Source organism: Podarcis pityusensis (genome assembly GCF_964106645.2).
Source record: "Podarcis pityusensis genome assembly, chromosome: 2".
NCBI lineage: Eukaryota > Metazoa > Chordata > Lepidosauria > Squamata > Lacertidae > Podarcis > Podarcis pityusensis.
In genome coordinates, this window is record NC_138029.1 from 35334291 (window position 1) to 35347893 (window position 13603).

The window sequence follows — 13603 nt, forward strand, 5'->3', positions numbered from 1 at the left end:
TAATTTGACCAAGAAACTCTGTTGCCTCATTTTGACGCCCTCTGAAATGTTTAACAGCCTTGCAACTGCAGCACGGGAAGTGAGCCTCTTCACTTAGATGCTTGTAGTGCTTTCCGTGGTCACATGAAACTTGTTCTATAAGCCATGAGTTCCCCACATTCTGTGAAAGGCAGATAAATCTCACCTGGAAGGGTTTATAGACCACTCAGCCTTTCAGTGTAATTGCCTAATGCCTTTCTAGGTTGCTTTCCAGGGGATTTTACCAATTTTGTCAATCTAGTCCAGCTTACTGGACCAAAGGTGGAATCCCAACTGTATCCTAACCTTCCAAAGGTAACAGATCATATTAATTTAGGTTTGATTCTATGCACCAATCAAAAACACAGTATAACACCCAGAGAATGAAGTGTGTGATAATGATAAAAATTATCCTTACACATGACCTACAAACAAGCTGCTTTGCTACAGGGCAAGGTAAAAAATGCCTTGTAATCAAATGAATCTTATTTTTAAAAAATTATTCCTCCATATATGAAGAAATATAAACTGACGAAGGGGCCTGTATAGTACTGCTAGGGAGACTAGAGCTAGGTTTAGATTCTACAGGCAGGGGACTAAGAAAATCTTGGGAAGATCATTTATCTGTTCCCATTTTGTAAAAATGGGAATAGCAGCGCGAACCACGAAGAACTTGCTCTTAAGTATGTGTAGAGAGGCGAAAATGACGAAAAGGCACCAGGAAGTAAATATACAAACATTAAAAAGAGTTTATTTGAAAAGTACAAAATTAACTTATTTTATTAAATACCTCAGTTAGGGACTATGCTAAAATATATAAATATATATACATATATATAAGGAGAAGGAAAATCCTCCCCAATTTAAAAACCCTGTGTACCGGCTGCTCCTAGTACACTGCCAACATTGCAGCATGTGTCCCTAGAAGAAGCCTTGGGTATACCTTTTCTTTGGTGGAAGGTGGCCGTTTTGAGAAGAGTCCACAGACCGTTTGGTTGCCACCGTGAGCTCAGACAGAGGAGCGCTCCTCTTCAGGCTCGGCTTCCGGTTTTGTGTGCATCTCATCCTGGTGGTTCTCCTGGCACCCTGTTGGCAGGAAGCTGATTCTGTGGCCCTGGTAGGTAGCCGACACTCCGCCTGTGGGCGAAGCTGCCCATCCCTCCTGGAATATCCTTTCCGTTTCTGCCCGAGAATGAAACTTCGATAGAAGGATTCCACCTCGGGAAGGTCTGCCAGATTAGTCATCTCTATGGTATCGAGCAGATGGCTGTACTCCAGGGGGACAGGACTTCGTTGGCACTCTTGCAGTGGGGGCGAGTCCTGCCTCTTCAACACCTCCACGTGCATCTTACGGTTTGGCGGCAGCAGCCGTGGCCTCTTCCTCTCTGCAGACTTGAGCAGCAAATCTGAAGCGCAGATCTGCAGGAATTCCTCTTCGGGATTTGCTTCCGGCTCCAGTTCTTGGGCCACATGATGCAAGTCTCTTTGGCGGGGGCACTGTGCCGTCATCCGGCTACTTGCGTACAATTGCGCCTGAGGGGGAGGCACCACCATCAGGTAGAAAAAGGCATGTGACAAGGATGTGTCCCTTGTCCAATTCTCCTGGCTTGGAGCACAAGCTGGTGACCCACACCCTGACACTTGAGACGACACGGTGGGGTGTGTCTGGGGTTTCCGTTTTTCATACCACGCTTGAAGAAACTTCTCCCGGCTGGATCTGGGCCCTCCTACATCACTTGGGCACACGGCTTCCTCCCCTGGAATGGCTCCCGTTTCCATGTAAGGATCTGTGATTTCAAAGAGCGAGACGGGGGAAAAAAATAAGTGAAAGAACTTTCTGACGTGCAATTTAATAAGGGGTGATAAAATGGAGTCTCGAATTGACCTGCAAGGAATAGCTGTAGCGTTGCCAGGCAACCACACGCATTCTAGATCTCACCAGTCTCAAACAAGCTTCTTGGCCTAAGCCATCACAGCAATAGCAGTTGGGACAAGAGGGATCAGGCTTCCCGATGTCATAAGCACTCTGATGTCAGTAACTTGGACAGTTGCTCACAACTGTTCACAAACCCACGGTGTACTATATATGTGACCTGACCACTTGCCAAAGCTGCAGCTGGCAAGTCTTGACTACTGAGTGTTAGTGGTGGCTGGAGTCATGGAGGTGTGGCCAGTGAGGTCACAGGGGCATGACCAGTTGTTCTGGTTTTCTCCCCATCTTGCCTTTGCAAAGATTCTGTGGATACTTACGCATTGTAGTTGTACAAATACTTAGGACCTAACTAAACCGATAATTGACTTACAGCAATGCAAAACCCTCATACTTATCACAAATCCTACAGTTCCAGTAACACACAAGTGTTAAAAGTTGCAAAACACACACAGAAGACACCCACCATTTCTCCTTCCAGTCCTCTTACCCATTCACAAAAATAAGTGGAAAATAGATATTACAAAGACACACACTGTCCACCATTGCTCTCAACAAATATTAATTTGAAAACAAGCTGCTCAAATTAGTAACCACACACATTCTTCCTAGATAGCTATGAAGAATGTGTTTTGAGGTGTGGCTTTCAAGAAAACCGTTCTGAGCAGGGTGGATAGAAATTAATGATTTAAAATAAATAAATCAGATTTTTAAAATAAAATGCTTTTGGAGGAAACACCTTTCTAAAGATAGTTTTCCATTTAAGTTACATTATAGTCCAAAGGCTATTCATCAAGAAATAAGGATTTGTTTTAAGTTTTTCATATTAAACTTCAACTCAGTCTGTTTTTTTTTAAAAAAAAAACATTTAACCACATCAGTTAACAAACATGGATACATATGCTATGTTATTGTTTTAGTAAAGTACAGCAGAAAAGTCAAAATATAAACAATTTCATAATTACCTGTCTTTGTATTTCTAATAGTACAGTATAACCAAATCAGTAATTGTTCATATAACTGTAAAAACTACTCTGAAAATTTATTATTCCAAAAATGAAACCTTCATCTGTTGTTAATATTAATATTATACCAGCAAGAATGAGTCTTTCTATAAAAAAATGATTTAATCAAGCCTTACTGACTAGTGATTTAAATCAATTTGATTTAAATAAAATCAGTTTCCCTTTAATCCCAGTATCAGTTACGTGGTACGTGGGGACTTTTTAAAAACATAGCTACACTTTTGGATTAGCAGTGGCTGAGTGCTGCAGAGACCTGATTAGCCAGAGAACTAATTAACTTTATTTTTTTACAATTTATACACCATGATTGGGCGGGGGGGGGAGAAATCAAAGCAGTTTACAAAAAGAGAAAGAATAAAATTATCCGTAAAAGGTTAACAATGTTTGAAGACGAAAATGAAAGTACAAAATGTGTCTGAGACAGGAAAGCTGAGGAGGGATTTTTTTTTTTTTAACATTCTTCTCAGGAGGGAAGGCTCCGCCACAGTGACCAGCCTCCACCGCCCAATGTGTGTTTACAGTAGCAATACTGTTTCTGAATGCATAATTTTATCTGGTGCCAACAGCTTTCATAACAGAAGAGAGCATCGTAAAATAACGGGTATGCACCACTTCTGTTTACAGTCACTAGGTAAGCCCCCACCCCCCCGCCAAAAAGAACTCAATTAAGAGGCCATTGCAAGTTTTCCAAACTCCTTTTGGATAAGATGTCCTCCCACATTGCCATGGGAAGCTGCAGCGTTTAGTGCTAGAATAAGCATTAAATATCTCCGCTGCTTGTCGCATCCCCTTGTCTGTGTGCCAGGTTACATTAGGCCCCAGGCTGAAGAGGATCTGATTTGATACCTTTGCATTGTGCTTTTGTTAGATTTGGCCATGGCAGTCGTAATCCTATCCGTTTGGGAGTAATTCAATTGGCTCTGCTTCTCAGGACTAAGCAGTTCCCGTGCGCTCCCCACCCACCGCAATCCCCGTTTCCATTTCCTGCAATCTTGTCCTATGAAGTGGGCGCATTTACCTATGACATTGTGCCAGCCCCCTTTCACACTATTTGCGCGGATGTTCTTGAGGCGGAAGAGAGCCCAACCGAGCCACTCGGAACAGCTGCGCTCCAGGCTTGTGTCTTCTAATTACATCAGTGAAGAAGTGTTGTAGGCAAATGACTCCTCTAGTAGCAGAGCATTGCAGTTTAATGTGCAACATGAGCTCCTAACCGGCAGGCAAAACAACACTTCAGCTGAGATGGCCGGCCCCATGACCTTGGCTGTGTTGTGTGGGTGGGAGGGTGAGAGAGAGAGAGAGAGAGAGAGGAGAGACATGGCTCTCATAACAACAGGATTACTCCCTTGAACCTTACAGAGCAGCTGACAATTAGGCAACAAAGAGCAAGTGAAATATTTAAAGGAGGACTTTTTCCAACCTGTGTTGCTTAATTGGTTTGGTTTGCTTTCCCTGGACATGAATATTTTATAATCCCACCTCAGGTTTCCTTTGAGAAACAAGTGACTAGAACCTACTTTCTTTTTAAATAGTAGCATTGTTACACTAAAGCTGTGGATAGCTCCAGGATTTTTTGTGGGGGTGGGTGGGGGAGCAGGCAGGCTTCTCACACACAAAAACAGTGGTACCTCGGGTTACAGACACTTCAGGTTACATACGCTTCAGGTTACAGACTCCGCTAACCCAGAAATATTACCTCGGGTTAAGAACTTTGCTTCAGGATGAGAACAGAAATTGTGCGGCGGCGGCAGGAGGCCCCATTAGCTAAAGTGGTGCTTCAGTTTAAGAACAGTTTCAGGTTAAGAACGGACCTCTAGAACGAATTAAGTTCTTAACCCGAGGTACCACTGTATGGGAGGAATAGTGCCTGAGCGTTTTGTCAGGTGTCTCACGTCCTACAGATGCTAGAATCATAGGATTGTAGAGTTGGAAGGGACCACAAGGGTCATTTAGTCCAATGCACTGCAATGCAGGAATCTTTTGGCCAGCATGGGACTCGAACCCACAACCCTGAGAGTAAGAGTCTCATGCTCTACCGACTGAGCTACCAAAGATACTCCTTTCTTTTTTTCTTTTAAATGAAAGCTGGGAATCTGGTGATGATGCCACCCCTAATGGATGGCCATGCCTGAACCTGAGAAGTAAATCCATTCTGAGCCATGAAGCTCCTGTGCCTTTAACTGTACAGCAAGCATAAATTCAACAGAAGGGGGAAGACATGTGTTTTGAATGTGCATTGGATGTGTTTTAAACTAATGGTGTGGATTCCGCCCCCCTTTTCTATCACTGCATCTTGATGGTAGAAGTAACAGAAACAACGCTTTCTCTACTCCTAATAACACCAGTCAGAGAGGTAAGGAAGGAGGGGGCAGAGAACAGAACTGGTTTTAATAACTCTGAGAGGCATTAAAACACTCTGCTTATATTCAGAGGCACTCTTTCTAGAGGCGTTCGAAACTCCCATTGCTCTAGACGCGTTTTGCGACAGTGAATTTCATTCATGCGAACAGTTTCTGAGCTCTGGACGCAGTACTGTGCCTAAGATTTCAGATTAAAACTGACACTGCTGGAAGAAAAGGAGGACCTTTTTCTGACTCTCCACTTCTAGCCACTCTCTGAAGACTGGAGCCTCATAAGAATATTAGGGGGGCGGACAGGGGAGGTATAGCTTTGTGTGTGTTTTTTTGCAGTCTTTGGATGAGGACTAGACCATGTGAAAAATGAACATAAGATTTTAGCTGCAGTTCATTCATTTTCAGCTTTGTATTCTTGTTATTAAAAAAGTGTGCCTAGACACTCCATTGCAGCGCCCACAACCTAGGTTTAAGGTGCCATCTAGCTCCTAGCTTTCATATCTCAAGTTTCTAATACTGAGATATGAGCAGCTATTGGGAACTTTGGGCTCTCCAGATGTTGCTGAAAATGGTGATGAATGGAAGGAAATTGTTCTTCTAGTTGATGGGAGCCTAGTAAGCAAGGGGACCAAGGAAAGGCTGCTGATTTCTTGCAACAAGACCGCCTCCAAATAATTTCCTGCTTATTTCTTTTAGGGGCGGGGCTCTACTTTTCCTGGGCTGCTGAGGATACACTGAAGCTTGTTTCCATCCCCATCTCCCCAAAAATTGGGCCTGACAGACTTTTGAGTAATCTTTTCTAGCTAGGACACTGTTCAACACTGATCTTAAACCTTATCATTTACTTATTTACCACCTGCCCTTCATCCTAAGGTCTCAGGGTGGGTTACAGAACTAAAAACAATATTAAAAGTCAATTTAAAACATCTTATATGTTTAACAAAATTTACAGCTGTTAATATATATAGAAATGAGCAAACCAGTGATATTTTAGGGAGCAGACTAGCAGGCGGGGCCCATTACTTAATCATAGGAGCCTACACAACACAAAACACTGTTGCTGTATGTAGGTTTTATTTTATTTTTTATCTTACATTTTGGAAATGTGCAACCAGTTTTTCTTCCCTTTAAATTTTTTGGGTGCCCCCAAGAGAGTGGGACCCTAAGCTATAGCTTGTTTAGCTTATACGTAAATCCGGCACTGCTCCTAGCCTGAGTGTCCAAAACTGTAAAAAGAAACCACAGCGACTTGAACCTGCCCTTACACACCCAGGACCCTACTGTGTGTCGCTGTTAGAAAAAGTCCTAGAGCTGCGTGGGTTTTGCAAAGGTTCCAGGATTTCCTTTTATCATACTTCTCTCCAAAAACTGAAGCTGAGAAACCTTGGTTGCTGGGATGCGACTGGCTCAGGGTCATCCCAGGAGCTTCAAGGTTAAACCTAGCTTTCAACAGCTGTTGGCCTCTTTGGAAAACCCCTTATCATATCTTATTAGCAGGGAAGAGCGAGATGCTCCTCAACCCCCCCTCTCTTTCCCCCCTTATGTCCACGCACTCTTTTTGCAGGTGGGTCCCAGGCATTGCACTGGAGAAAGCGAGAAGGCGCTGTGGAAACCACCACCCCCCGTCCCCCTTCAGACCTCCGATTGAATTGTATGGAGGTTGGGAGCGACGTGTGCACTCTTGCCCCCACCCCACCCCAGTGAGAAAACGGTGGAGGGTTAATCATATCTACCGATATTGAGCCTTGGTAAACGAAAGCAAAAGCCCGACTCCATTCTGGCCTCGTGACCAATGCTGCCACGTTTGCTTTAGGATGGGTGAAAAGTTCTTTTTTTTTTTACAGTGCGTGGTTGGGCCCAGTTTAAACTCGTCTGTTTTTTTTAATACGCAAACCGCATTCGTGTTTTAGTTTAGGTTTTTTGGGTTGTTTATTTTTAAATGGTAGGAATAAAATAGAACCTGGAGTCCAGGCCTCTCCGAAGGCCTCTCGAGAGGGGTTTGCAACGAAGCGGAGCCAATCTTTTTATCTTATCTGAAGGCGGCGCGTACGAGGCGCGAAACCCCCGATAAGGGGGGGGGGGGCAACCTAAAATTTTGCTAAGCAGCTTTCCTACACAGCACCACAACCAGCGTGGATGGGGAAACCCAAACTTCCAAACGGGTTAGAAAAGCGGCGACTTTAAAAGCAACCCCTTACTATGACGGCGGCGGTATAAAGCCGTTCTAGTTCCTGCTCGTTTAGCTGTATTATTCTTATTAATTTATTTTTTATTACCCTCCCTCCCATCTGATTATGTTGTTCCAGCCACTCTGGGCGGCTTCCAACGCATTTAAAAACCATAATAAAGCATGGCTCTTTCAGGAGATCCTCAAAAGATGGAGAATCGCAACATGTCGGGGAGGATTGTATGTGTTCTGCGTGTTTTCCTTGGTCGGACGAGGTGGACAAAAAGCCCTACGCCTACTCTCCACTGTCTCCCCTATAGAGAAGCTCCTCTTCAAGGGGGTGCTTTGCTAAAAGGCGACGCCTTGGGTCTCCCTCTTCTGCCCCTTCCTGCGCCCACCAGTCTAACACGGATGACAAATCTTGCTGGACAGCAGCGATTGCCGCAGCCAGATCCTGCACAACTTCGAATTTTAGTGCTTGTAAACCTCAGTAAGGCGATGTCTTTAACTAAGGCACTCCCGCCGCCAACCCCACTTCTAATGAATGCGTAAAACGGTGTGCAAGGTAATATTTCCTGATTCGGTTCCAGATGAAGATGACTCGGGTGGTGGAGAGGAAGCCAAGGCCCGCTGAGTTCAATGGGGCTTGTTACTCCCAGGTAATGGAGTACATAACTGCAACCTTCACATGCCAGCTGCCCCTTCAAAGTGCACACACCCCTTCAAATCGAAAAGGGATGGGATTTGGAAAAAATATATACCGCCGGGCCACATCAATAATTTGGCCTACGGGAAAAGGAAGGAGGGGGATTTATTATTTCGGACGAATTAGCTTTAAATATAGCGGGACATGCAAACAAACAAACACAAACAAACAAACAAACAAAGGAGATGGTGAACTAACCTGTTTCTTTCCAGCTACCCGTTGTGTGATCCCACCTCTCCTGACTGGAAAGGGACGGCAGGTAAAATGCAAGTGGCAATCTTGCTTTTTTCTTTCTCTTTTAAAGATTCCCTCTAAACGGAGGTTGGCTAAGGAACCTTGTTGGGCAGGCCCCACCCAACATGCGTAAAGTAGTTCCTGCGTATGGAAGCCTTATCTTAATGACCCTAATGATGGTTTTGGGGAGGGGTGGTGGCTATCCTGCTTGTCCTTTTTTAAAAACAAAAATTAGCTCCGCCTAAGGTTATTTCCTATTTACCCCTTTTCCCTCCCCCTAGCAAGTAGGCAAGTTATTTTGAGAAAGGAGCTAGCTCCTGACAAAAAGACCAAAGTAGGATGTATGTTAAGAAAGGCTGATGGGCTTGACAACTTGGCCCTATGAACTTTACTTACTGGACACAGGCATGGCATGGTTACCTCTAAAAAGGGGCCACTATCTGGAATATTCTAGTACCAAGAAACAGAATCATACCTGTTTGAGGAGAAAACTTTGCCCCAAGGAACAGAACTTTCTACTCTATTGAATCTTTTCAGTTTTCCAAATGGAAAGGCCAAGAGGGAAAGAGCAACATTATGTTTTCAATTTGCTTTTCCACTCAGGATTTAGCTATCTGTCCTGTTCATAAACCAGACTAAATAAAATGTCACTGAAAGTCTGTGCAGGATTCAGGATCCCCTTGGTAAGCAAACATGAGGAGAGAGAAGAGTCCTATGCTTCCTGGTAGGGCCTGAAACAACAAGGCCTGCTTCCACAGCAAGCAATTGGTCTACTTTGTAATATTTTCTCAGCCAGTTAACTATTTGTATTATACAAATGCTCCCATTGTATAATATGAAGAAAGACTACAATGCACAACATTTTTTTTTATACTGTTGCTTTAAGCATAAACAAGGGGAGTAATATCTCCTGTAGTGCAAGTATGCCCCCTACCTAGGCAGTAAGACTATCATCTATTTAGCAGGGATACAATATTTTAATTTTGGGGACCAGTGTTCACATCTTCCTATTGATTTCCAGAGAGAAAGCCATGCTAATCTCTTGCAGCAAAACCAGCAAAAAGCTTTATGGTATCTTTAAGGACTCGCACGTTTGCCATGCCATAGTCTAGTGTCCATAAAAGTTTATGCCATAATAAATTTGTTGTATTTATAGCGCTGCTAAATTATTTGTTTTTATGCTACTGGTAAAATTGTTGAAGCTTCCCTCACCCTAATCTGGAATGCCCAATACAGCAGTAACAGCTGAAACAAAAACATTTCTCTATTTTTAAAAAATGCATTAAGGTCCCTATACTTCAACTGACAACTTTAAAAAACAATGCCCCAGACTGATGGTGTTAGCTTGGAATTCATATGTAAATTTGACACTATCAGACTGAACAGAAAGAAAATGATTGAATTTTTACCTCCACAAGTGCTTCAGGTTCTTTTGCTAATTAATTACCAGCTGGACTCACTCTGATTGGATCTTTTTATCCATTTGAATGGCCCTTGTTTGCAATAGTAATGGATCACATAATTATTATTATTATTTTGCTTTCTAGCCTTCCTTTCTTCTGTCTCCTGCTTTTCTGAGGATTTCACTTTATCTGCAATCTACAAGCTTGTATTGTAGTTACACTGATTTACACTTCAGTCCCAGTAAGTAATACATGTGTCTTTCAGAGCTTCATGTTTTGCTATTGTGTCTGACCCTAGCATATGCTTTACTCGGGCAAAGACCGTTGTCTTGGTTTTCCCAGTGCCACTGCTAACCATCTGCTGCCATCATTGGTTGAAAAGTTCGGCCATGCCATTGGGAATCTTGAATTATTGATGCCATCTTTCCTTCATACTCCCTGTTCCCTCACGGCATAGGTATCCTGGCTGAACCTAAGTTTGCTATTAAAGTGGATGTACTGGAAATATCAAGAAGGGCTTCTACAGGCTGTTGAAGAAGAAAGGAACACTCTTATTAGAGCATTAGGCTGCACAGAACGCTGACTTCTGATCTCATCACTGCTAATCCCATTGTTGGAATTGAGAGGGAGGAGACTGGTAAGTTGGATAAGGACATTTAGACTAAACTGAAAATGTAAACAAACTGGCTGACTTCGAAATGGAAACTTGAAAAAGTATTCTTAAAGTGGCGCCTCTAAAATATTGAAAACTGCTTTATATTCAGAGCTCACATAATTGCTGTAAAGGATGCAAAACAAAATAATGTATTTTATTGGACCAAGTTACATTAACATAAGATTAACATAGGCAAGTGTTTTTAGAAGATTTGCACTGCACTCATTCAGACAAGATTAAAGCCTTAGTATTCAGTGTAGGTAACATGTTATATTGCAGAATTTCACTCATACAACAAGTGAAAATTTTCATTGGACTCAAAAGCCAACGTATTTCAGTCCTGTTTTCTTTGGAGCTCATGTTCCTTCTCTTTTTTTGTTTCTTAATTTAATTTTTCCTACAGATAATTCTTGAGGCCACTGCCTTTTCCACATAAAAAGGGTGAAATGAAACAAATTACTCTATAAATAATAAATCAGTATAAATTCTATCCATTAAACGTTTTCTGATATAAAATCTTCTATTCCTAACAATCCTTAATAGGCTTCCTCATATCTGGCATGCTGGAACAGAATCTTACGTTTTGTTATGCTGAGTGCACAATAGTGCTTCAATGAGTTTGGAACACAAATAGTACTTTCCAGTATTCCTCTTATCTTCATAGACATTTTCTGCTTCCCAAACTAACAGTGATTTGTGGAAAACACTGAAACCACATGAGAAGTAGTTGACAATGGTCTACTGGAAATTTGTGTCTAAATACTAATTTCAAAGCTATGGGAGTATAGAGGTCTATTTTTCTGTATCAGCCAAACCAACTGAGTCTCAAATTCCCTTAATTGTTTGAAATATATTTGCACAGTGATGTAAATATATCCCACAATGCATGGTATATAAATTAAGGCACATGGTGGAGTTTATGTGCCCAATTTGTATTGTATGCCTTATTTAACAAGAACAGAAACTGCGTTTTTGGATGCCATCACAGTTTTCTCAATGTGGGCTGAGCAGAGGTGTGCAAAGTTTTGTCTTTCTTATTTACTTATTACAGGGGTGGATAATCAGGCTGTAAATGTGGTAAATCAGAGGTGGCTAAGCTGTGGCCTTCCAGATGTTAGACTACAACTCTCACCATCCATAAACATTGGCCATGCTGGCTGGGACTGATCTGAGGTGGAGTCCAACAACATCAAGAGGGCCACAGCTTAGCCATCTCCAATTTTACCACATTTGCAGCCTGATTATCCATCCCCCATGGAGTTCAAGGTAAGTTGAAGTATTTGGAGTGAAAGCCCCCCCCCACCCCAAACAAGGAATGGCAAAAGTTTTGTATGCAGCTTCACATGGAAGGGAAATATAGTGGTACCTTGGCTCTCAAACTTAATCCGTTCTGGAATTCTGTTCCAAAACCAAAGCGTTCCAAAACCAAAATGGATTAATCCGATCCAGATTTTTAAAAACATCCCCTAAAACAGCAACTTAACATGAATTTTGCTATCTAACGAGACCATTGATCCATAAAATGAAAGCGATAAACAATGTACTGCAGTCACACAATCAATCAATCAGTAGCTGAACTGGGTTCCACACAGTCACAAAAACAAAAAAAGAGCCGCAGAAACGCAAAATAAATAGCAAAAACAGACAGCGTAACACTCAAAACAGAAGCATGGCACTCAGATCAGAAGCATAGCACTCAAAACGGAGCACATTCAGCTTCTGACAAAAGTTCGCAAACCGGAACACTTACTCCTGGGTTTGCAGTGTTTGGGTTCCAAGTTGTTTGAGTACCAAGGCGTTTGGGAACCAAGGTACCACTGTGCATGTGTGAGAGAAGTTCCATACTTCAGTGTAACATTTCCATGTCAGTTTTGTTTGTGATGCCATAGACATGTCTGAGCAGTTCCATAATTGTGGTGCCCTTACTGCTATGTGACATCAGTTTTGCTATCAAGCTGCCCACATCAGCAAAGGGGTGTGTCAAAATACAGTTTCAGGTCTTAGACCATTGGAGAATAGAGAATAAAAAATCCAGATAATAAGAAATCGGCCCCCCCTTCTGCAGGTGATTTGTGGATTTAAAAAAAATTACCGTATTTTTTGCACCATAACACTCACTTTTTTCCTCCTAGAAAGTAAGGGGAAATGTCTGTGCGTGTTATGGAGCGAATGCCTGCGGGTGGCGGGGGGGATCTGCTGCAGTCGTGAGCAGAGGATCCATGGTTCCCCTTCCTTCCCTCCTCCGTGGTTACAAAGCATGGATCCACATGGATCCTCAGGATTTTTGCATTGGGCTACTCCAAACTCACTGTCAGATCACATGTCTGTGGCCACAGCATGAACCACAAAAATCATATATCCACTATTTCATTTAGAATATTTTTTTTCTTGTTTTCCTCCTCTAAAAACTACGTGCGTGTTATGGCCTGGTGCATGTTATAGAGCGAAAAATACGGTACTTGCACATTCATTGCACATAGAATATGACCTCTTTCCTCTTAATTGATGATGTGCTTATGTATATAGGAAGAATGGCACCTTCTCGGTCTAAAGCAGAACGCAAAACATCCAGAGAACAGAAAGCTGAGCATGGCAGCCAGGGAATAACAACACATGTTTCTCGAAAAAATAAAAAGCATGTTGACGAATCAAAGAACCAGGACAGAAGGCTGAAGAAAAGAAAGAGCAATGAGAGAACTAATTCTGAAGATTCATCCTCTGATGAGGATGGGGTTCCTGTTGTCTCCGTGCAGGGCCCAGCAAAGGGCAAGGGAGAGGTGAGAAGGCTGAAGGAAGGAAGGAAGAGTAGCTTCAAGAAAGAAGGAAAAGAGAAGAGAAGTTCCAAGGTCAGAGAATGTCATTCTGATAGAAGACATGAGCAGTTAATGTGCAAGGGAGAGAAGAACGAAAGAAGGGTTGTGAGGCAAGAAGATCAGATTTCAGGACAATGGCACAATGCCAGCGCGAAAAGCGCTGAATCAAAGGACGCTGAAGACAATGAGAAACACAATTTGAAAAGGAAACGTAAGAAGCAACCAAGCAAGAGAAAGAATATCGCTGATACTGAGTCCCTCACAATAGAAAATGAACAAGGTTCCCCTTGGAAGAAGC

At 42.5% G+C, this 13603-nt stretch overlaps 1 protein-coding gene across 4 annotated transcripts; it reads right to left on the reverse strand.

The window, feature by feature from the left end:
- Nucleotides 1–804: 804 nt before the first annotated feature.
- LOC308470584 (uncharacterized protein) lies at nucleotides 805–8505 on the reverse strand. 4 transcript variants are annotated; one of them, XM_080994038.1, is made up of 2 exons: nucleotides 8399–8505; nucleotides 805–1805 (listed from the first exon to the last, which is right to left on the reverse strand). In XM_080994038.1, exon 2 carries the CDS (start codon nucleotides 1795–1797, stop codon nucleotides 940–942), a length of 858 nt encoding a protein of 285 aa, XP_080850164.1. In that variant the 5' UTR covers nucleotides 1798–1805; nucleotides 8399–8505; the 3' UTR covers nucleotides 805–939. The 4 variants fall into 4 exon arrangements, with proteins under 4 accessions (XP_080850164.1, XP_080850166.1, XP_080850165.1 ...); XM_080994040.1 differs by lacking the exon at nucleotides 8399–8505 and adding an exon at nucleotides 3992–4245; XM_080994039.1 differs by lacking the exon at nucleotides 8399–8505 and adding an exon at nucleotides 1958–2567.
- Nucleotides 8506–13603: the final 5098 nt, after the last annotated feature.

Excerpts from the sequence above, each read along its gene's own strand:
- LOC308470584 (XM_080994038.1), bottom strand. The coding sequence starts at position 1,797 with ATGGAAACGGGAGCCATTCCAGGGGAGGAAGCCGTGTGCCCAAGTGAT.